The sequence below is a fragment of the Hevea brasiliensis genome, chromosome 14 (genome assembly GCF_030052815.1).
Source record: "Hevea brasiliensis isolate MT/VB/25A 57/8 chromosome 14, ASM3005281v1, whole genome shotgun sequence".
Taxonomy (NCBI): domain Eukaryota; kingdom Viridiplantae; phylum Streptophyta; class Magnoliopsida; order Malpighiales; family Euphorbiaceae; genus Hevea; species Hevea brasiliensis.
The window spans coordinates 16,279,049-16,304,067 of NC_079506.1; the positions used below are offsets into that span (position 1 = coordinate 16,279,049).

Consider the following 25,019-nt stretch of genomic DNA (forward strand, 5'->3'; position numbering starts at 1 on the left):
TCAATTCATTATAAATTAAGTTTAGATAAGAATTTTTTACTAATGATTTTACAAAAATATTTTTTTTTTTGCTTTATTACAGCTAACTAGAATTTTGGTTTCACAAAAATCTACCAATTTAATTAAAATCTAGAAGAAAATTCTTACGAGTACAGTGAAATAGAGAAACTTACGAGTATGTATAAAGCAGTGGTAAATGCTACCAACAAGAATGTATAAATTATTACTGTTGTTGTATCTTAATTTTATAACAGTAAAATTGATGTTATTATAAAATTATTATTATTATTTTTTTGGTTATTCCTATTGTAATTTTTCCTCCTCAGGGCAACCATAAGCTAAACCTGATTGATCCTGCTTCTGCTTTTGATGGGCCATTATTGCCCACAACTTTCCAGGTCAATCTATCGAAGGAGTGCCGATATCCGAATAGAAACCCTGAAATTGCTTTTTATGATCAACACCCTCTCATCTTCAATGTGGCCTTATTTTTATTGGGCTTTAGTTTGGCTTACTCATGAGGTTTTGGTGTTGAATACAAACATGCCTCTTTCTCTTTTACTTTGGTAGACATTTTTTTTTTCAATGGAAGTTTAGTGTAATAAATAATAATGAATGAATATAATATGAGGTAATTTTTTCAATTAATTTTATTTTAAAAGTGATAAATCTCATAATTGGAAACACTTAAATTTAAAAACTTCTCACTACTTGTAACAGTGAGGTACCGGTTGATTCGGTTTAATTTAAAAAATAAAAAAAATAAAAAAATTAAATTTTTAACAAATTGAAACGAACCAAATTGAATTATAAAAAAAATAAATCAGTTTTGTTTGATTTTATTTAATTTAAGCCTCATCTTGAATTTTTTTGGAGTCATTTCAAATTTAATTTTATACATATTTTCTATTTTTAACTATAATTTGAGACTTAATAATAATTAATTAAAATAAATAAACTATTCAGTTTGATTCAATTCTACTATTTAAAAAAAACCAAATTAATTAAATTGAACTTTTAAAATTTAAACTTAACTTTCTCTTTTCTTAAAGATGAAAAAAAAAATAAGTAAATTACTTTTGTTAGCTAATTTTGAATTTTTATTGTGCTTTCCCAGTTTTGGGTAGGTTTTTTTTAAAAATAAAAAAAATCAAAATTTATAATTAAGTCTTAAAATGATACTCTAAAAGTTTATTAACGATATATATATATATATATATATATATATATATATATATATATATATATATATATATATATATATATATATATATATATATATATATATATATATATATATATATATATATTCTCAAAGGATTAAAAATATATTTCACTAATATTAACGTAATGGTTAATTATGTAGAAACTCATATCTTACCTTGCAAAGTTTAGATCGGATCTAATTCACCTTCAAAAATTAGTTTAAGAGAAAAGATTGCTTAAATTTCTATAGAAGTCAAATTACTCATACACTTAAAGTTTCATTTGATAATATTAGTTGTTCTAATAGCTATTAGTTGTTTTAGTAGTTGTTAATTGTTTAACTAATTGTTAGCCCTTATTAGTAGTTAACTGTTTGTCATGACTCAAATTATGGGTCAGACCGACATTAGGACTTGGGTTAGTATAAAGCCCCTAAAGCCCATAGTAAGCCCAACTATTCCAAGTCCAAACCTAAGACCCATCACTGTAGTCCAATTTCAAGAAGACAAACAAACAGAGTCCAATCATAAATTGGATTATCCAATGGGAAGTTTTTAGCTCACCCAATTTGTAATCACAAAATATATCAATTTGGGGAGCTCAATTTGCCCTCACAATCCTTAACATAGCAATTTAATCAAATGGGAACTCAGCTCCCTCATCCAAGATACATATTTATCTCGTATATCCACACATACATAAATAATAAGTTTATAATTTTAAAATAAATAAACTATTACAGTCTCAAGCTAAATAAAATACTTCTAGAGCATGTGGAGCTCTAGATTTTTAATTAGTACTATGAAATACTGATATTGCTGCTAAGAGACCTGCGAGGAAGGAAACAGGTTAATCATAAGAAGGAAATCCTCCTGCAACCTGGAAAAACATGGTGAACAGGAGTAAGTGTTTGACTTATAGAGGAATATATTGATTTTAAATATAATTTCTATAACTACCTAAGACTAATACATCCCTAAGGATGAAATACGACAAATACCAACATATTCAACCAAATTCAAACAATATTCACACAAAGAATAATTTGGAGCACTCACACACCCGTGTGTCATATCAATCAAATATATATATATATAGGAGCTGATCTCTACAGAACTCTTTTAATTCCAACCTTTGCCAACGAGATTAACTCGAGCCAGACTTTCTCTTAATAATCTAAATACAGGGGTCAACGAGATTAACTTAAAGTTGTAATTACCCTGACTTATCACAAAAAGGATCGGGCCCCAAGCGAGATTTACTTGTCCTACCCATATCCAGTACCATACCTCACACACGCCGACGCACGCACACAGCTCCAAATTACCCTAAGGTGACACCCGCATCAATTTCATAAAATAATAATGCAACACAAAGCGTGCCTGTAATAGTTATGTACATATAATTATAAGTGAATGCATGAGCATACCTTGTATGTATGATATTAAAATTATAAATAAAATCAATATCTACTCACATATTAACTAGAAATCATTAAGACAATTGGGAGGAGGAGAAGAGTTAACTTAGATTACCTAACTAATTATATACATGAATTTATTAATATTAAAACAAAACATGAAAGTTAACGAGTCAAAGACATCCTAAATTTATATAGAAAAATTGGCAAAATTTCCCCTGTACCTAGGAACTAACCAACTTGTAAGGCAACTCAAACAATACTTCTACATCCAATGGCTTTAGGCCCACATCACAACAATATCATATTACCTCTCCTAGGCCTGCCAAACCAGTTAAAAATTATATAATTATATATAAAATAATTATTTAAAAATTCAGGGTATTACATTCTTTCCTCCTTATAAAAAATTTATCATCGAATTTTTACATAAGGCAGAACAATGATATAGAGTTACATATCAAATAAATATGAGTACTTGTTGTGCATATCCCGCTCTGACTCCTAAGTGCATTCCTCCACAGATTGACTCCTCTACAGGACTTTAACTATAGGGATCTGCCTTGACTAAAGTTATCTCATCTGATAGTCTACTATGGCTACTGGTTGCTCCTTAAAGGTCAAATTCTGATTTAACTCCACTGTGTCTGGTTGCAGCACATGAGAATGATCGGGAACATACTTTCTGAATATAGAAATGTGAAATACTGGGTGGACATGAGAAAGGTTTGGTGGCAATTCCAACTGATAGGCAATTGCTCCTACTATGTCCCTGATCTCAAAAGGTCCTATGTAACGGGGTGTCAACTTGCCTTTCTTTTCAAATTTTATAACCTCTTTCATAGGAGAAATATTCAAGAACACATAGTCACCTATTGCAAATTTTACATCTTTCTGCCTTGGATCTGCATAATTCTTTTGCTTGCTGAAAGCTGCCTTTAAACATTCTCAAATCAAAGAAACCATCTCCGAAGTATACTACACCAGATCTAAATCATGTACTCTCGCCTCTCTAACTTCTATCCAACATAGATGGAATCTACACTTCTTGCCATATAATGTCTCATGAAGCATCCTTCTGAAATAACTACCTTTGCATGCACCTTATCAAAAATCATTTCTGATCCTATTTGGCCATTGAAGCGTTAGCAAGACTTTTCTCTGTGATAAGAGTACTTATACCTCTTATTTTCGTGATATTATGAGCTTCTAGTCTACTTTTTGTCATGACATCATTGTACCAACTCCTGCCTGTCTTTTGTAACTACCTACGTAAAACTCCATCCATCTCTTCTGCCTCAAATTTAATTTCTTCTGTTGAAAAATATACTTTAAGCTTTTTATGGTTAGTGTATATTTCTCACATTTCACCATATAGGTAATGCCACTAAATTTTTAGTGCAAAGGCTATAGCCGCCATTTCCATATCATGAGCAGAGTAGTTTTGCTCGTGCTTCTTTAATTGCCTTGAAGCATAAGCCACTGCTTTACCATGCTGCATCAAAACACACCCCAACCCAACTCTAGAAGCATCACAATACACTTATATCCTTCTCTACCCACCACTAAAGTTAACACAGAAGATGTAGTTAAATAGTCCTTAAGCTTTTGGAAGCTTTCTCACATTCATCTTACTAGAAGAACATGACATTCTTTTGAGTCAACTGTGTTAGAGGAGCTGCTATTCTGGAGAAATTATGCACAAAACGCTTGTAGTAACTTGCTAGGCCTATAAAACTTCGCACCTCAGTGACTGCAGTAGGCCTAAGCCAACCAATTACTATTTTAATTTTCTTAAGGTCTACTCGAATACCTTCACTAGAGACCACATGTCCCAAAAATAAAATGCTCTCTAGCTAAAACTTACACTTCGAAAATTTTGTATGTAGCTGATGCTCCCTCAATGTCTGTAACACCATCCTTAGATGCCACACATGCTCTTCTTCTGTTCGAGAATACACCAAAATGTCATCTACGAATACAATGACAAAGTGATCCAGGAACGGTCTAAACACCTTATTCATTAAGTCCATAAAGGCTGCTAGTGCATTACTGAGTCCAAAAGATATCACTAGGAACTCGTAATGACCATACTTAATCCTAAATGTTATCTTTAGCACATCCTCACTTTTGATCCTTAGCTGGTGATAACCTTATCACAAGTCTATTTTTGAAAAGTACTTTGCTCTTTGTAGCTGATCAAACAGGTCATCAATCCGAGAAAGTAGATATTTGTTTTTAACAGTCACTTTGTTTAACTATCTATATTTAATACACTCACTTTGTTCAACTATCTATAATTAATACACAACCTCAGAGTTCCATCCTTCTTCCTCACAAACAGAATAGGAGTACCCCAAGGTGAAGTGCTTAGCCGGATGAAACCCTTATCTAGCAGCTCTTGTAGTTGCTCCTTCAGTTCCTTTAGCTTTGCTGGTACCATCCTGTAAGGTGGCATAGAAATGGGATTTGTACCTAGCACAATATTTATGTAGAACTCTATCTCCCTATCCGATAGCAATCCCGGAAGCTCCTCAGGAAACACATTTACAAATTCTTTGACAATGGGTACATTTTTTGCATAAGTATCTCTAGAAGATGTGTCCCTCACTAGTGCTAAATATCCTTGACATCTACACCTCAATATCTTTTTGGCTTTAATGGCTGACACTAAGTTGTATAGAGCTACTCTCTTGTCACCATCAAAGCTAAACTCTGCCACTCCAGGAATATGAAAATACACCTTTTTATTATTTTTTAATCTTAACTCTGCAATTAGTTTTTACCAGCACATCCATCATATAATATCATGCTATAGTACTAACCTACTAGTCATTTTATGAAACAAAGGCCATTCACCATAGATGATTCTTCCTGTTCCCCCTTCCTAACATGATCATCAAAACATTGTCGCCCCTATTATCCTTTGTAAGGAATTGCCGTTCATGGTTGGATTGGTATCCTTGAACCTATAAGTTTCACCTAAACTGTCATAGCAGTGAGAAATGTGTGTTGTACCATAATCCTAGACAAGATACTTTATGTATTCATTTTTCTTGATGTAGCCACATCTATTGCCTGCAGCTTTCTAGACCTCAGCCTCAAATCTACCCATTAGCAAAAGTTTCATCCATCGAATCTCATCCACAGATGGCACTCCTTCTAGCTTATAGTTCAAAAGGGCTACAAGCCCTTGTAACTAACTTGATCTAACTACCCTAATCATCTATCCATCCTTGAGATACTAGGTACCTAAACCCATCATTAAATTCAAACACTTTACGTCCATCATGATTTGATCATTTGTGTTTCCTATAGTGAAACTCATGCCCCTCTAGGACACTTGAGCCAACAACTCTCTATCACATATTATAGTCCCACCTAGGCTGCCATTTGGTAGGTCACTAACACTGGTAGCAATCTACTGTCTCTCTTGAAGAACATTACCATACTCTACAACACAACTGACATTAAAAGAGGTACCATATCTACTATATTGCCACAATTACGTTAGGCTATCAGCTCTCTTATCATACTACCAACTTTTTTAAAACATCTTTTCATAGGCTATAATATTATTCGTAACCTTCGATCTACTTTAGGAAGCAGAACTGCACTCTACATTTCACTGTCACACAAAGAGTAATATCTTTATCAAACTCTAGGCAAAAAGTACACTGTAATGATAAAACTAAGATTCCATACCTAAGACCAAATAGACACACTCTATGAATGCTACCTTTACTTTGCAACTATACTTGAAACCTTGAATCTTATGGCAACTCTTAATATAATTCTAGCTCATGCTAGGGTAACTGAGTCACTTACTCTAGTTGCCACCCAATTGTGACCTTTGATATTCTAGCATAAGAGTTTTAAACCCCTAACTAGGAGTTCCAAACTCTCCTGCAAAAATAAAACTCTGTTCTGACATAACTGTACCAAAATATAGGTAGTCTGCAAACACCCTCATCATGGAACACCACAGGAAAGCTCGCAACTCTACACAATAATCCCATGTCAATACTGTAATCTGTAGTTTACAGTACAAATATTGAGAATATTGCACAGTTACTACGGCATATCCCAACAGACCATGTTTTCCAATCTTTTATCTCTCTTAAACCCACTAATACTATAATTTTCTCTGATTGGGCTATCCACTGATGACAGCCAGTAGTGATACCTTTACCCCTATTTAGAGCAGCTATACTATCATAACTCACCCATATATACTCATGCCTTGCATTAGATAGGCGCAACATTTAGCCCTACTATGATAGAAACATAACATTTTTTAGAGTACGTATTCCTAAGGCAAACCTCAACACCTTTGCTAACTTTAACCCACATCACAATGTACTCCACAAAAATTGAACCACTAAACTAAAGCACTCTTACACTATCCAAGGAATAACGCAGAATCTAGAAATAAAAAAATTACAAAAGAAGACAAAACAGAATCCTGTACTTCGCATGTGACAACTCTAGGTACACACTTTTCCATGAATCTAAAGCCTAAGCTCTGATACCAACTTTATTATGACCCAAATTATGGGTTAGACCGGCACTAGGACTTCGGTTAGCATAAGGCCCCCAAAGCCATAGTAAGCCTAACTATTCCAGGTCCAAACCTAAGACCCATCACTGTAGTCCAATTTTAAGAAGACAAACGAACAGCGGTCATAAATTGGACTATCCAAGGGGGAGTTTTTAGCTCACCTGACCTGTAATCACAAAATATATCAATTTGGGGAGCTCAGCTCACCCTCACAATCCTCAACATAGCAATTTAATAAAATGGGAACTCAACTCCCTCATCCAAGATACATACCCATCCCATATGTCCACACATGCATAAATAATAGGTTTACAATTTCAAAATAAATAAACTATTACAGTCTCAAGCTAAATAAAATACTTCTAGTACATGCAGAGCTCTAGATTTTTAATTAATACTATGAAATACTGATATTGCTGCTAAGAGACCTGCAAGGAAGGAAGCAGGTTAATCACAAGAAGGACATCCTCCTGTAACCTGAAAAAATAGGGTGAACAGGAATGAACATTCGACTCATAGAGTAAAATATTAGTTTTAAATATAATTTCTATAACTACCTAAGACTAATGCATCCCTAAGGATGAAATGCGACAAAAACCAACATATTCAACCAAATTCAAATAATATTCACACAAAGAATAATTTGGAGCACTCACACACCCGTGTGTCACATCAATCAAATATATATATATATATATATATATATATATATATATATATATATATATATATATATATATATATATATATATATAGGAAATGATCCCTTACACAACTCTTTTAATTCCAACCTCTGCCAGCAATATCAACTCGAGTTGGACTTTCTCTTAATAATCCAAATGTAGGGGTCAGCGAGATCAACTCAAAGTTGTACTCACCCTAACTTATCACAAAAAGAACCAGGCCCCAAGTGAGACTAGCTCAAGCCGAGTTACTCATCCTGTGACACCCCTTACCCGTGTACAGTATACCCGAGTAAGTAATGCCACACGGTGTACTGGCACACTCTAATATACCTTACTTAATTTGTGTCATGCTTTTGAAGCTAATTTATGAAATATGATTTATTTAAGCCATTTATCGAAATTATTATTTATTTGGGATTCCGAAAATTTTAAAGAAAATCCGGCAGAGTACCGGCTAAAAATGGAGAAAAAAAGTTCTTCGGAACTTGTTAAAAACACTTCCAAAATTTGTATTCAATCATCTCAAACTCCAATATCCAAAATCTCAACAATATTTCTCAATTTCAGTTCTCAATAACCTTTTCATTTCTCAAACATCCATTTCTCATAATACTCATATACAAACAATAAATAAATGCTCAAATTTTTGCATTCATAGTCATAACTTTCATTATTTACATGAACATCAAAATATATTACATAAGTTCAAATACGTATGAGAAAGTAAAAATTTGCTACAAAATATCAAAATGACACCTAGTGTCCTACCAATGCAATCGCAGGTTGAGGTGACAAGGACATCGTGCGAATCGCAGATGGACTCACCCGGTCTGTGGTCTCATCGGGCTCTCGATCGGGATCTCGGAACCTACGCGTGGCAAAAGCAACGCGCTAAGCAATAATGCTTAGTGGTGCAATAATATAATAAAAGAAAATAGCAAGAAAATAAATGTGTATAGAATGTGTATGCTTTCTTTGTTTGGTGTTGGTATATTTATTATTTCATTAACTTTGTTCACTTTTATTCATTTGTTTGCCCCAAGTAACCTACACTAGACGACTGGACTGGATAACGGGTAAACTGGCACTGGGTACCTAGTACCTTGGGCCGTCACACCATCGGTCACATATGCATCTCGGTGTGAGCATGCTAACAAGTCAAATAATATCAGGCACAAGGCCAAGTCTCAATATAAAGTCAGAATGGCTAAAAGCCATGGAATCACAGAATGGCATATCGCCATGTACAGTACTGCTAGCTGAACCCTATTGGCATGCCAAACTATCCAAACCAATCATGTTAGGTATACTAGGGCATTGAAAACTTTTAACTTCTTCAATTTGTGAATTTCATGTTTTGGTGTTACTATTTACCTCATTGGTCAACAAAAATGTTGACTTTTGGATAGAAAATATGTACATTAACTTTGGCACTCCCAACATACCACATTTTGTATTTAAAACTTGTTGGCATTAAGCGTTAATACCATTTCTAAGCATTAAACCAAAGGAGCAGATTTTTCAGATTTTGTACCATAACTTTACTATTCTATTTGGAACTGTTACAGTGAAAATTTGAGGAATTGGTAAACATAAAAGTTGTTCCTTATTTTGTCTAGTTGAATTTCCTTTTTTGAATCACTCCATTTGGAGTTTTGTAGCTCCAGATATGGTCCAAAAACCACATCTGGCCGGATTACCATTCTGCAGAAATTACCATATCTATAGTAACATGAACAGTGACTTTCACTGCCATTTGGGTTAGGTTCTAGCCATAATTTTGGGTAGGTTCCTTCATGAAAGTTGTTTGTCTATGTCTTAAATTGTTGCTGTAAAAATTTCAGGTCAATTGACCAAATCTACAGTGAGTTATGGTCAAATGAACAGTTACTATTCGTTTGGTCAATTCTGCAGAATCAGTTGCAGGGTATCCGGATTGGGGCCAAGTTTTGGTCCTCTTGCTTTGGTCTTTTGGGCATGGTTTCTTCAGCAAAAATGTGCCATTATAAGCCTAGTTTCATGTCCAATTAGCTAAACACCAATTGGATCAACACAGCCCAAGTTATGGCAGTGCAAGTGGACTGAATTTTCAGTCCCTCTGCTGCTGTCCTAGGGCAGCCTGCAACTTCACTTTGCAATCCTATTTTTCAGTCCATTTTATGGTCAACTTACCTAAAATGGTCACTAATTGACCATTAAAATGTTCTCTAATAATTTCCTAAACCAAGTTTACATTTTGCTCACAAAACCCTAATTCAAATTCATGTTTTATACAATTTACCTTAGTTAGCTTTTAATTCATTATTCTTGTGTTTATAACTTCCAACATGATTCTAGTTCACTCCAAGCTCATCAAAAACACTCCCTCCTATTCCATAGCTAGGGCAGCCGAAATTTATGTACTCATACACATGAGTTTTTGTTCATTTAAATTGCAATTCTCACTAAGTTTCAAGTCCCAAACCATGAAAATAAAGAGTTTTGAAGATATAGATGCACTAACCTCTTGTAGGCAGATTTTTCCCAAGTTAAATCTTCACTTTCCTTCACTTTCTAGGCTTCCAAACACTTCCCCAAGAGGTGTGGTTAAGTTTTAATGAAGGGGTTTAGGGTTTAGTGGTGGAAACAAAGGAGAAAGGAAGCTTGCTTGATTGAACAAAAATGGAGGGAGGAAGATGGGTTTCGGCTGCACTTGAGGAGAGAGGGATGGCTGCTGGTTTTTTGATAAATTTAGTCTTCATTTATCTCTTTTATTAATTAGTCAAAGGGTTACTTAATTGTGATTGGTCATAATTTATAAATGACATCATCAAGATGTCATAAATGAGCTTTTCTTTGATTTTTCTTTTCTTTCCTCCACTACTCATTTTCAATTTAATTTCTAGTAATGTTTATTCATATTTTATGTCATATTAATTATTTACTCAACTGGACAAGTCGGCTAAAAATCACCTCTGAAGGCGAAATGACCAAAATGCCCTCCGTTTGGATGAACGGGTCAAAATTGTCTGTACCGATTGGAAAATTTTTCTAGGTATTTTCTTGGCATTCTAATGCCATGGGAACCTCAATAACCCTTCTATGGAGTCCCAAAAATTATTTTATAATTTTTCCTTCGGGTCTAAGGCTCCTCGTTGCGAGAACCGCAACTTCCCTCTGGTTACCCATCGCTAGGGCACCGTCTCGTTTAACTTGGTTGTATTTTATTCCTAAAATTTTTACTAAAATTTTCTTATGAATATTTGAGTTAATTATGGTTCCTGAATTTAGTTTAAATATTTTTCCGGACGTTCTAGCTGTCCGGACTGACACCGGTCACCGGAACAGTAGAATGTACGGAATTGGTACAGGGAGGGTGTTACAACTCTTCCCCTCTAATTTAAATTTCGTCCTCGAAATTTACCTGATGCAAACAGTTGAGGGAACTATTGCCTCATCGTCTCTTCACTTTCCCAAGTTGCCTCCTCGGTGTTGTGGTGCCTCCAAAGCACTTTCACCAATGGAATTTGCTTGTTTCTCAACTCTTTCACTTCCCGAGCCAAGATCCGTAGAGGTTCTTCTTCGTATGTCAAATCCGGCTGTATTTCAATTTCTTCTTTGGAGATGACATGTGAAGGATCTGAGCGGTATCTTCTCAGCATAGACACGTGGAACACATTGTGGATCTTGTCCAGCTCTGGTGGTAAAGCTAGCTTATAGGCCACTGGACCCACACGTTCGATGATTTCATATGGGCCAATGAACCTAGGGCTCAACTTACCTTTCCTTCCAAACCTCAATACCTTCTTCCATGGTGACACCTTGAGGAACACTTTGTCGCCAACCACATATTCTATTTCTTTCCTCTTCAGGTTGGCATAAGATTTACATGCATGCGAGGCAACCTTTAAGTTGGCTTTGATTGATTTTACCTTCTCCTCGGCTGTTTCACCAGTGCAGCCCTACCCGATTTGTCTTCGCCCAATTCAGTCCAAAGACTGGAGTTCTACATTTTCTCCCATACAGTGCTTCATATGGGGCCATTTGGATGCTAGCTTGGTAGCTATTGTTGTATGCAAATTCTGCCAGTGGGAGATATCTATCCCAACTTCCCTCAAACTCAATGACACAACTCCTCAGCATATCCTCAAGGACCTGACATATATTTCATGTTATTGTTATCATTTCAGTTCAATAGTTGTATTAATTCAATTGGTTCAATTGTTTACCTAGATTACTCTTTCTGATTGTCCATCCGTCTGAGGATGGAAAGCTGTGCTAAAGTGGAGTTGTGTACCCAAGGATTCATGCAACTTCTTCTAGAATCTTGATGTAAACCTTGGGTCTCGATCAGATATGATGGAAAAGTGGAATTCCATGAAGTCTAACTATCTCACTGATATACAATTCTGCTAACTTCTCCAGTGAGTAGTCAGTCTTAACTGGTAGAAAGTGTGCTGACTTCGTCAATCTGTCCACTATCACCCATGCTGCATCATGTTTCTTCCGGGTGAGAGGTAGACCACTTACAAAATCCATGGTGACCCGATCCCATTTCCATTCAGGTTTGCGTATAGGCTGTAGCAAACCTGATGGAACTTGATGTTCTGCTTTGACTTGCTGACATGTCAAGCATTTAGTCACATAGTCAGCTATGTCCTTCTTCATACCAGGCCACCAATACTGAAGCTTCAGATCATGATACATCTTTGTACTTCCTGGGTGCATAGCATATACACTGGTGTGTGCCTCTTTTAGAATACTGGTCTTCAATTCCCCATCATCTGGTACACACAGTCTTCCTTTGTAGTACAGACACCCATCTGCTTTCACCCCATAATCAGTTGCTTTTCCTTCTGAGATTTTGCTCATAATGGCCGTTAATTTTCCATCTGCCATTTGCCCATCCAAAATCTGCTGTAGCAGGTTTGGCCTCACTTGCAACTCAGCCAAAATAGCTCCATCTCGAATCAAAGTTAGACGGGCATTCAATGATCTCAAAGCTGTGATGGACTTTCTGCTCAAAGCATCAGCAACTACATTTGCCTTCCCAGGATGGTAGTCAATTACACAGTCATAATCCTTCAGGAACTCAATCCATCGCCTCTGTCTAAGGTTGAGCTCCTTCTGGGTTGGCAAATATTTCAGGCTTTTGTGGTCTGTGTAAATGTAGCACTTTTCACCATACAAGTAATGCCTCCATATCTTCAGTGCGAAGATAATTGCTGCAAGTTCTAGATCATGGGTAGGGTAGTTCTGTTCATGTGGTCTTAGCTGTCTGGAAGCATAAGCGACCACCTTCCCCTCTTGCATCAATACACACCCTAACCCATTATGAGAGGCATCACTGTAGACCACGAAGTCCTTTCCTGACACTGGCTGTGTTAACACTGGTGCCTCTGTCAACATAGCCTTCAACTTCTCAAAACTGGTCTGACACTTGTCATTCCAGTCAAATCTGACATTCTTGTGTAACAACTTGGTCATTGGAGCAGCTATTAAGGAAAATCCCTTTACAAATCTTCTGTAATACCCAGCTAGCCCCAAGAAGCTTCTGACCTCAGTTGTATTCCTGGGAGGCTTCCATTCCATCACTGCTTCTATTTTCTTGGGATCCACCCTAATCCCATCAGCTGACACTATGTGTCCAAGGAATGCAATCTCATTCAGCCAAAAGTCACACTTGGACAACTTAGCATACAGCTTCTTTTCCTTCAGGGTTTGCAGAACAATCCTCAAATGCTCATCATGTTCTTCACTGGTCTTAGAATACACCAAAATATCATCAATAAAGACCACTACGAACCAATCTAAGTATGGATGGAAGATACGGTTCATAAGGTCCATGAATGCCGTAGGTGCATTTGTTAGGCCAAAGGGCATCACCAGAAACTCATAATGCCCGTACCGGGTTCTGAATGCAGTCTTGGGCACATCTACATCCTTCACCCTCAACTGATGATACCCTGATCTGAGATCAATCTTAGAAAATACTCCTGCTCCCTTCAACTGATCAAACAGATCATCAATTCTAGGCAACGGATATTTGTTCTTCACAGTCACTTTATTCAACTGCCGGTAATCAATGCATAGCCTCAAAGTCCCATCCTTCTTCTTTACAAACAAGACCTTGAGCTCCCCATGGTGACACATCAGCGTATGAACCCCTTTATCCAGCAACTCTTGCAACCGAAGTTTTCAACTCCTCAATTCTGGGTGCCATCCTATAAGGAGCAATGGAAATGGGTGTGCAGGCGTTGTTTCAATAGCAAATTCAACTTCCTTTCTCGTGGCAAACTGCAACTCTTCTGAAATACCTGCAGGAAGTCTCTCATCGTGGGTATGTCACCTGTGTTTGGCTTAGCCTGCCTAGTATCCACCACATGTGCTAGGTAGGCTTCACAGCCTTTTCTCATCATTCTTCTTGCAACTGTGGCTGAGATGACATTGGACAAGAAATCTGTCCTTTCACCCACAACAGTGATCTCATTGCCCTCAGAAGTTTTCAGAGAAATCCTCTTCAATTTGCAATCAACTATTGCCTGATGACGTGACAACCAATCCATTCCCAAAATCACGCCAAACTCGTGGAAAGGTAACTCAATCAGTCCGCCAAGAATTCATACCCCTGAATCCTTAACGGGCAACCCTTGTATACTTTGTTCACCACTACACTGTGGCCCAATGGATTAGTGACCAGAATGTCTTGGTCACTCTCCCCTACTAGTATCCCCTTTTCTACGGGTAAGTTGATGCAGATGTATGAATGGGTGGATCCTGGATCCACCAATGCATGCACAGGTGTAGTGTAGAGGGAGAACGCACTCGATGACGTCCGGCATCTTGCTCCTCCCGAGCTCTCGTGGCATAATTTCTTCCGGTGGTCTGTCGGGCCTCTCGCTTGCTCAGATGCAGGCCTCGTGATGGTCCAATAGCCTCGATTTACAGATTTTCTACCTCTTTGTGGTGCAGAGCAGTGTCATCGCTTGTGTTGGAGCAATATAGTAGTTCTGCGTGGGCTTCCTTAATCGATGCTCTGTTGACCCACACCTCAAACAAGCACCGCCATTACTCCAACACTCCCCCTTATGCCATTTCAGGCAGTGTGGACATGCAGAAGATGCTGGGGCTGGTCCCCTGAACCCCATCCCTGGAGAGCTGCCCACTGATGGTGTGGACTGACCTCTCCTAGGGGTGAACTGTGGCCTGGGCCCCTGAGACTGACCCTGACCCTGTGGCTGAGCTGAACTCTGTGCAGGAGGACCCTTGAACTTCTTCCCGAATGCAGGAGCTGAACTAGACTGACCCGGGCCCCTCTTCTGCTGTCTATCCCTTCTGGTCTGCTCACTGATTCTTACTTTTTCCACCTTTATTGCAGCTTCCACTAACTTAGTAAATTCTATAATTCCCAAGGCAGTGAGCTGGATCTTGATGTTGTCATTTAGTCCCTCTTCAAATCTCTTGCACCTTTCAGCTTCATTAGGGACTATCTCCCTTCCATAGCGGCTTAATCGGACGAATTCTTTCTCATACTCAGCCACTGACAACTGTCTCTGCCTCAGGTTAATAAACTCTCTTCTTCTCTCTTCCAGGTATACAGTACCCACATATTTCTTCTTAAACTCAGAGAGAAAGAAGTCCCATGTCATAACTTCTGGCTGCACTTCACTGGATACCGTGTCCCACCACTCATAAGCATCATCTTGCAGCAAAGATATGGCAGCTTCCAGGTTTTGCTCTGGAGTGCAGTGGAGTTGTTTTAGGACTCTGCCTGCTCAACCAATTCTCTACCGCAATGAGTCATCTTCTCTCTTGCCATAGAAGTCCACAGCTCCAAACTTTCTTAGCCTTTCCAGGTGTGATTTCTGCTGTGGAGCTGGTGGTGGTGGTGGTGGTGCTGGCATTACTCCGGCCATTTGTCTAAAGAAATCGGCCATTTGCTGGAACATGGCCTGTGGAGGCTGAGCGGGCTCTGCCTGAGCTGGTGGAGCAGGTTCTCCCATGCCCCAGCCTCACCGCCGCAGTGGAGCATGACTCTCCACTTCCTCCTCAACAGCTCTCTGAGATGAAGGGTCCATATCCTATTCAAAATAACAAAGACAAACAGATTTGCATTAGTGTCACCTCGACACTTACAAATGCAATGCATGGTATGGACTCAATCTAGGCCTAGAAACGCCTAAACCAGGCTCTGATACCACTAAATGTGACACCCCTTACCCGTGTACAGTATACCCGAGTAAGTAATGCCACACGGTGTACTGGCACACTCTAATATACCTTACTTAATTTGTGTCATGCTTTTGAAGCTAATTTATGAAATATGATTTATTTAAGCCATTTATCGAAATTATTATTTATTTGGGGTTCCAAAAATTTTAAAGAAAATCCGGCGGAGTACCGGCTAAAAATGGAGAAAAAAAGTTCTTCGGAACCTGTTAAAAACACTTCCAAAATTTGTATTCAATCATCTCAAACTCCAATATCCAAAATCTCAACAATATTTCTCAATTTCAGTTCTCAATAACCTTTTCATTTCTCAAACATCCATTTCTCATAATACTCATATACAAACAATAAATAAATGCTCAAATTTTTGCATTCATAGTCATAACTTTCATTATTTACATGAACATCAAAATATATTACATAAGTTCAAATACGTATGAGAAAGTAAAAATTTGCTACAAAATATCAAAATGACACCTAGTGTCCTACCAATGCACTGCAGAAGTTGAGGTGACAAGGATACGTGCGTAATCGCAGATGGACTCACCCACTGTGGTTCACTGGCTCTCGATCGGGATCTCGGAACCTACGCGTGGCAAAAGCAACGCGCTAAGCAATAATGCTTAGTGGTGCAATAATATAATAAAAGAAAATAGCAAGAAAATAAATGTGTATAGAATGTGTATGCTTTCTTTGTTTGGTGTTGGTATATTCATTATTTCATTAACTTTGTTCACTTTTATTCATTTGTTTGCCCCAAGTAACCTACACTAGACGACTGGACTGGATAACGGGTAAACTGGCACTGGGTACCTAGTACCTTGGGCCGTCACACCATCGGTCACATATGCATCTTCCGGTGTGCAACAAAACAGCTAACAAGCTGTAAATAATATCAGGCACAAGGCCAAGTCTCAATATAAAGTCAGAATGGCTAAAAGCCATGGAATCACAGAATGGCATATCGCCATGTGCAGTACTGCTAACTGAACCCTATTGGCATGCCAAACTATCCAAACCAATCATGTTAGGTATACTAGGGCATTGAAAACTTTTAACTTCTTCAATTTGTGAATTTCATGTTTTGGTGTTACTATTCACCTCATTGGTCAACAAAAATGTTGACTTTTGGATAGAAAATATGTACATTGACTTTGGCACTCCCAACATACCACATTTTGTATTTAAAACTTGTTGGCATTAAGCGTTAATACCATTTCTAAGCATTAAACCAAAGGAGCAGATTTTTCAGATTTTGTACCATAAATTTACTGTTCTATTTGGAACTGTTACAGTGAAAATTTGAGGAATTGGTAAACATAAAAGTTGTTCCTTATTTTGTCTAATTGAATTTCCTTTTTTGAATCACTCCATTTGGAGTTTTGTAGCTCCAGATATGGTCCAAAAACCACAGCTGGCCGGATTACCATTCTGCAGAAATTACCATATCTACAGTAACATGAACAGTGACTTTCACTGCTATTTGGGTTAGGTTCTGGCCATAATTTGGGGTAGGTTCCTTCATGAAAGTTGTTTTTCTATGTCTTAAATTGTTGCTGTAAAAATTTTAGGTCAATTGACCAAATCTACAGTGAGTTATGGCCAAATGAACAGTTACTGTTCGTTTGGTCAATTCTGCAGAATCAGTTGCAGGGTATCCGGATTGGGGCCAAGTTTTGGTCCTCTTGCTTTGGTCTTTTGGGCATGGTTTCTTCAGCAAAAATGTGCCATTATAAGCCTAGTTTCATGTCCAATTGGCCAAACACCAATTGGATCAACACAGCCTAGGTTATGCCAGTGCAAGTGGACTGAATTTTCAGTCCCTCTACTGCTGTCCTAGGGCAGCCTGCAACTTTACTTTGCAATCCTATTTTTCAGTCCATTTTATGGTCAACTTACCTAAAATGGTCACTAATTGACCATTAAAATGTTCTCTAATAATTTCCTAAACCAAGTTTACATTTTGCTCACAAAACCCTAATTCAAATTCATGTTTTATACAATTTACCTTAGTTAGCTTTTAATTCATTATTCTTGTGTTTATAACTTCCAACATGATTCTAGTTCACTCCAAGCTCATCAAAAACACTCCCTCCTATTCCATAGCTAGGGCAGCCGAAATTTATGTACTCATACACATGAGTTTTTGTTCATTTAAATTGCAATTCTCACTAAGTTTCAAGTCCCAAACCATGAAAATAAAGAGTTTTGAAGATATAGATGCACTAACCTCTTGTAGGCAGATTTTTCCCAAGTTAAATCTTCACTTTCCTTCACTTTCTAGGCTGCCAAACACTTCCCCAAGAGGTGTGGTTAAGTTTTAATGAAGGGGTTTAGGGTTTAGTGGTGGAAACAAAGGAGAAAGGAAGCTTGCTTGATTGAACAAAAATGGAGGGAGGAAGATGGGTTTCGGCTGCACTTGAGGAGAGAGGGATGGCTGCTGGTTTTTTGATAAATTTAGTCTTCATTTATCTCTTTTATTAATTAGTCAAAGGGTTACTTAATTGTGATTGGTCATAATTTATAAATGACATCATCAAGATGTCATAAATGAGCTTTTCTTTGATTTTTCTTTTCTTTCCTCCACTACTCATTTTCAATTTAATTTCTAGTAATGTTTATTCATATTTTATGTCATATTAATTATTTACTCAACTGGACAAGTCGGCCAAAAATCACCTCTGAAGGCGAAATGACCAAAATGCCCTCCGTTTGGATGAACGGGTCAAAATTGTCTGTACCGATTGGAAAATTTTTCTAGGTATTTTCTTGGCATTCTAATGCCATGGGAACCTCAATAACCCTTCTATGGAGTCCCAAAAATTATTTTATAATTTTTCCCCCGGGTCTAAGGCTCCTCGTTGCGAGAACTGCAACTTCCCTCTAGTTACCCATCGCTAGGGCACCGTCTCGTTTAACTTGATTGTATTTTATTCCTAAAATTTTTACTAAAATTTTCTTATGAATATTTGAGTTAATTATGGTTCCTGAATTTAGTTTAAATATTTTTCCGGACGTTCTAACTGTCCGGACAGACACCGGTCACCGGAACAGTAGAATGTACGGAGTTGGTACAGGGAGGGTGTTACACATCCTACCCATATCCAGTACCACACCTCATACACGTCGACACACGCACACAGTTCCAAATTACCCTAAGGCAACACCCACATTAATTTCAACAAATAATAATGCAACACAAAGTGTGCCTATAATAGTTATATACATATAATTATAATTAAATGCATGAGCATGCCTTGTATGTATAATAATATTGAAATTATAAATAAAATCAATACCTACTCACAGATTAACTGGAAATTATTGAGGCAGCTGGGTGAAGGAGAAGAGTTAACATGGATCACCTAAACAATTATATCCATGAATTTATTAATATTAAAGAGTCAATGACATCCTAAATTTATGCTGAAAAACCGGCAGAATTTCTCATACACCTAGGACCTACCCAACTTACAAGGCAACTCAAACAACACTTCTTCATCTAATGGCCTTAGGCCCACATCACAACAATATCATATTGCCTCTCCTAGGCTCGCCAAATCAGTCAAAAATCATATAATTACATATAAAATAATTATTTAAAAATTCAAGGTGTTACACTGTTTATATAATAATTTAAAGCGTAAGTATTCAATAAAAATAGTCATTAAATTAGTTATTAAATATAAAAATAATAGTAAATTTTATTAACTCTGGTCAAAACGCTCTTTCTACTTCTAAAAGTTATGAAAGATACTTTTCATTAACTATTCCCTCCACCTCTAATCACTACTTTAACTTTTCATTTACCACTTTCCCAACATCTAAATACTACTATAAACTAGTCATTTTGCCACGCATTACGTGACTTTTTTTTCTTAATATATAATTTAGTATTTATTTTATAAAATTTTATATTTGAAAATTATACTATAAAATTTTATTCTTAGTTAATTATATTAAATACAATTAAATTTTTTATTAAAATTTTAAAAATTATATTCCTATTTAAATTAAATTTAATTTTCATTTTTAAAATGATTATCAATTATTTTTCTCTAAATATTCTTTCATAAATATAATATCTTTACAATACATTTGTGCTTAAAAAAGCTATATATTGTTAGAAATAGTTTGTCCATAATAATTATAATAATAAATATGCTAAAAATAAAATCTTAAATATAATGGTAATATTCAAGAAATAATAATAATAATAATAATAATAATAATAATAATAATAATAATAATAAAATATCAAATAATTTCTTAATTTATGATTTACATTTTATTATTCTCTTTTTTTTTAAAAGTCTTAAGTTTGTTCTTCTAATTTTGAATTTTTTTATACTTCTCAGCAACCACAAATCTTCATTGTTTAATTTTCCTATAAAATATTTTATATTTTTTAAAACAACATTTATTTTTTTATATAAATCACTGAAAAGTTATATAGTTAATGGTATATCTCTTTATTTTAGTCCTTTAATTTTCAAATTCTATATCTTTTATAAGAATGTTTATTTTTTGAAATATAGTCTATAATTATGTACACAACCAAAAAATTTGAAAAAAAATTTATTATTATAAACATAATGAATTTGAAAAATAAAACATAATCAATAATTAAAAAATAATTATGTAAATTTAAAAATATAAAACAATTAAATTATTACTATAAATAGGTAAAAAAGTTAGAGATTTTAATAAGTCATATACTCAATATTCAAGAAAATTGAGAAATGAATTTATTTTTTAGTATTAATAAATAAACTATTTAATAGTAATTGATATGAGTATAATTTAATTTTGAATTTTAAATTTTGATAAATGATTTGTATTATATTTTAAATTAATCCATGTATACCAATCAAAGGTTAAAAAAAGCAAAAATAAAAATGCTATAACTTTGAAAGAAGTAAAATAGATAAAAAAAAATGAAGATTTAAATTTTAAAATTAAAGAGCATAAATTGAATTTTAAAGTAGTTAATATTTATGCCAAATAAATATTATTTGATAAATCATTAAGTCATATGGATTACAAATAATGACACATGACAAGTTTTTAAGTGTATTAATAAATCAAATATTTAATTTTATGAGATTATTTTTGTGTTTTAGCTTTAATATATATATATATATATATATATATATATATATATATATATATATATATATATATATATATATATATATATAATGTCCAAATCTTTACAAATAGTATATTTTCCACGCAACTAACCAATGTAAATGATTAACATATAGAGATGGATACGGTTCAGTTTCAAACTATAAAATGTCCAAATCTTTACAAATAGTATATTTTCCACGCAACTAACCAATGTGAATGATTAACATATAGGGGTGGACACGGTTCAGTTTCGAACTGAAATCGAATTGAAATTGATTTGATCAAAATCGGATCGAAACCGGTCAAAATCAGAATCAACTTTGAACTGGACTAAAACTGCCTTTTTATAGTTTGGTTCAGGTTCATATTTTTAGGTAATGTGAACTGATGGTTTCGAGCCAGATTGAATCGATAATTCTAAACTGGACCAAATCGATGATTTACAAATAAAAAATTTTAATAAATATCTTACCCCACTCCTAATTCATTTATATAAATCATTAATTCTCTATACAATTATTCTCTATGCTATCTTTAATTCTTAATACTCTTTCAATTTCTTTCAAATTTTCTAAACAATTATTTTCTACATTCCTTTTAATTCCCAATACTCTCTCAATTTCACTACTTTACTATTTTTATATGCTTATTGAAATTTTCAATACTATCTCAATTACTTTATTATTATTTTATATTCTCAATAAAATTTTCAATACCCTTTATTTTAATTTTTTGTTCTCTTTTATATTTTTTTAATTATCAATTATCATATAATTTTTAGAAAAAGGGCAAGTAATAGAACTGAAAATTTTAATTCCTCTAAATTCTAAAGAGATATATAGACAAAATTAAATTCATGCACATTTTTCTAATTTCTTTAAAAAAATTAATTTCATCTTTAGTTTTTAATCAAGTCTAAATCTTTGCTTATTAAATTTTTTTTAAAGATAAATTATTTTCATTCTCTCTTTTTCTTATTTTATTTTGATTAAAAGATTTCTAAAAAAAGTTAAAATATTTTTAAAAATATAATTTAAATTCTAAATTAATAAAATTTTCTTACGATTTTTTTATATAAATCGCCCTTAAACCTCCTCTAAATTGCTTCTAAATCATCCTCTAAACCATCTTAAACCGTCTTTTTTGAAACTGTCCTTCAAATTATTCTAAACTGGGGCTCAAATCGAAATTGACAGTTCATAAATCGTCTTCTAAATTACCCCATGACGATTTAATTTATATTTATAATTTCATTGAATCTAAATCGGTAGTTCAGAAATCAAAACTAACGGTAATTTTATTAACACACCTATTAACACGCCTCCCTTATCCGGACACCCATTTCTCTATCCAAATTAATCACAAAGCTTCCTCTTCCTCAACTAGCGTTAGTCTGAAACTGCTCCACATCCACCGTCTCCTCTCTTCCTTTCTCTTTATGGCAGAAACAGCTTCTTTCCTAGTTTCCTCCAACCCATCTCCTACTCTACCGCAAAATATCACAACCATTAGAACAATAGCTGAATCACCTGGGCTCACCTCCATCCCCTCCGCGTACACCTTCACTCCCACTCCCCATGACCAAGTAGTTTCAGAGACACAAGTCTCACTTCCTGTCATTGATTACTCTCTTCTCACTTCAGGTACTCCTCATCAAAGGTCCAAAATCGTTCATGACCTTGGCAAGGCCTGCCAGAACTGGGGCTTCTTCTTGGTAAAAACTTCTCACAATTTTACCAACACATACATGCGTCTTTTCAGATTAATCTTCCATATTAATTATGTCGAAACTTTGATGAATTAATATCATCAGATGATCAACCATGGAGTACCAGAAAGCCTGGTTAGATCGATGATTGATGGTTGTAGAGGATTCTTTGATCTCCCTGAAGAGGAGAAGGAAGAGTACAGAGGGAAGCATGTGTTGGACCCAATAAGGTGTGGAACTAGCTTTAATGCTTCAGTGGAGAAGGTTTTCTTTTGGAAGGATTTTCTCAAGATTCTTTCACATCCTGTGTTTCACTCTCCCAGTAAACCTGCAGGCTTCAGGTAATTAGAAGCCTTTAACTCAGGGCCATATATAGTCTGCTGTAATAGGGAAGAAGATAAGAATGAATCTTGGTTGTGAGAAAATGCATATTTAGACAAGTAGAGTAACATTCCTGGTAAAATTGATTGCTGTTTCAGGAATTGAATTACCTATTAAATTTTGTAAAATTTAACCAAATTCTTTTGTCATTGTGTAACTCGGGCGGGACTTCAACTTGAGACTTCACAGTAAAAATATTAATTTTAATAAGTCAGGTGATTCTGTTAATATAGTTGAAGTTTAATGACTATAGCTAAAATTAAGGTCATTAAATGAATTAGCATTTGTTAGGAAATATTAGCATATCAGGAATAATAACCGTTGATAATAACAGGACTGGTTTGTGAATGTTACATTATACCAAACAAACAGGAATACTATTGTCTTTTTCTTATTGGATTTATGCTCTTTATGGATTCTATTCTAGATAGCTTCTTTCTGTTTTCTTCTGGTTAAAATATTCTAGTTAAGATGGGAATTGAGAAGTTAAATTACAATACCAGTAAGTGAAAGGCCTAAATTATTATTTTTTGTTTGACTTTATTAATGCAGTGAGACTTCATTAGAGTACTCCAAAAGAGCTAGAGAAGTAGCAAGAAAGCTGCTAAAAGGAATATCAGAGAGCCTGGGATTGGAACCCAATTACGTAGAGAAGGCATTGAACTTGGAACAAGGTCTACAAGTGATTGCAGCAAACTTCTATCCACCTTGTCCACAGCCAGAACTTGCAATGGGCATGCCTCCTCATTCAGATCATGGACTCTTAACCTTTCTAATACATAATGGAATTAGTGGCCTTCAAGTGCAACATAAAGGGAAGTGGGTCAACATAAATGGCATCCCTAACTCCATTCTAGTTAACATTGGAGATCATCTTGAGGTGCATTTCCCATTATGCTTTCTTATAACACTCTTTTCTTTTATGAACTAACTTATTTTTATTACTTCAATTTTTATTTGAATTTGGGAAGTGTCAAATACACACAACCTTCTTCGTAAAGGAAACTGCTTCTGTGGTTTCAACTCGTGACTTCTTGATCATAAGAGAGATTTTACTATTACTAATACTCACCCTTTCCCAAAATCTGTAATGTGGAAGAAATTCTCATTCACTGTGATTTGTTTTCTTAATGTGCTGTTAGAGTCTGAACTCTGAACCTCATACAGTAAGAAACAGGAAGTGATCACTACTAGCCCAATTAGTGATGTCTTTTATTTATCCTCCTATCCTAGAACATCAAATGTTGAAATTCTTTTTATCAGGATCTCTGTTTATATTCTAACAATTTCATTTTTCTTGATAGATTTTGAGTAATGGGAAGTACAGAAGTGTTCTACACAGAGCAATGGTGAACAACAAAGCTACAAGAATATCCATAGCCATAGCACATGGACCATCACTGGATACAGTAGTTAGCCCAGCACCAGAGTTACTAGAAATTGAAAAGAAGGCAGCAGCATATATTGGCATAAAATACAAGGAATACTTGGAAATTCACCAAAGCAACAAGCTTGATGAGAAATGCAACTTGGATAGACTTCGAATTTAAGCTGTTTCATTAAAATATACTGTAAATAACTTGCATAGATACGTGCGTATGTGAGTGTAATTATATGTGTGTGTGTGTAATTCAAGGGGTGAGTATATCAATTATAATATTGTGACTCTTGCATTTAAGATATTTAGTGTATTTAGAAAACTTTTTTAAAAGATAA

At 35.2% G+C, this 25,019-nt stretch overlaps 1 protein-coding gene across 1 annotated transcript; it reads left to right on the forward strand.

Moving 5' to 3' along the window:
* The first annotated feature begins 22,555 nt into the window (after window positions 1–22,555).
* Window positions 22,556–25,019, forward strand: LOC110631962 (2-oxoglutarate-dependent dioxygenase 19). The gene is made up of 4 exons (XM_021780017.2): window positions 22,556–22,928; window positions 23,028–23,263; window positions 23,856–24,183; window positions 24,608–25,019. The coding sequence occupies exons 1-4, from the start codon at window positions 22,653–22,655 to the stop codon at window positions 24,851–24,853; spliced, it is 1,086 nt and encodes a 361-aa protein (XP_021635709.2). The 5' UTR covers window positions 22,556–22,652; the 3' UTR covers window positions 24,854–25,019.

Excerpts from the sequence above, each read along its gene's own strand:
- LOC110631962 (XM_021780017.2), top strand. The coding sequence starts at position 22,653 with ATGGCAGAAACAGCTTCTTTCCTAGTTTCCTCCAACCCATCTCCTACT. Across the intron at positions 22,929-23,027 it reads AGAACTGGGGCTTCTTCTTG|ATGATCAACCATGGAGTACC; the intron begins GTAAAAACTTCT and ends TAATATCATCAG. Across the intron at positions 23,264-23,855 it reads AGTAAACCTGCAGGCTTCAG|TGAGACTTCATTAGAGTACT; the intron begins GTAATTAGAAGC and ends TTATTAATGCAG.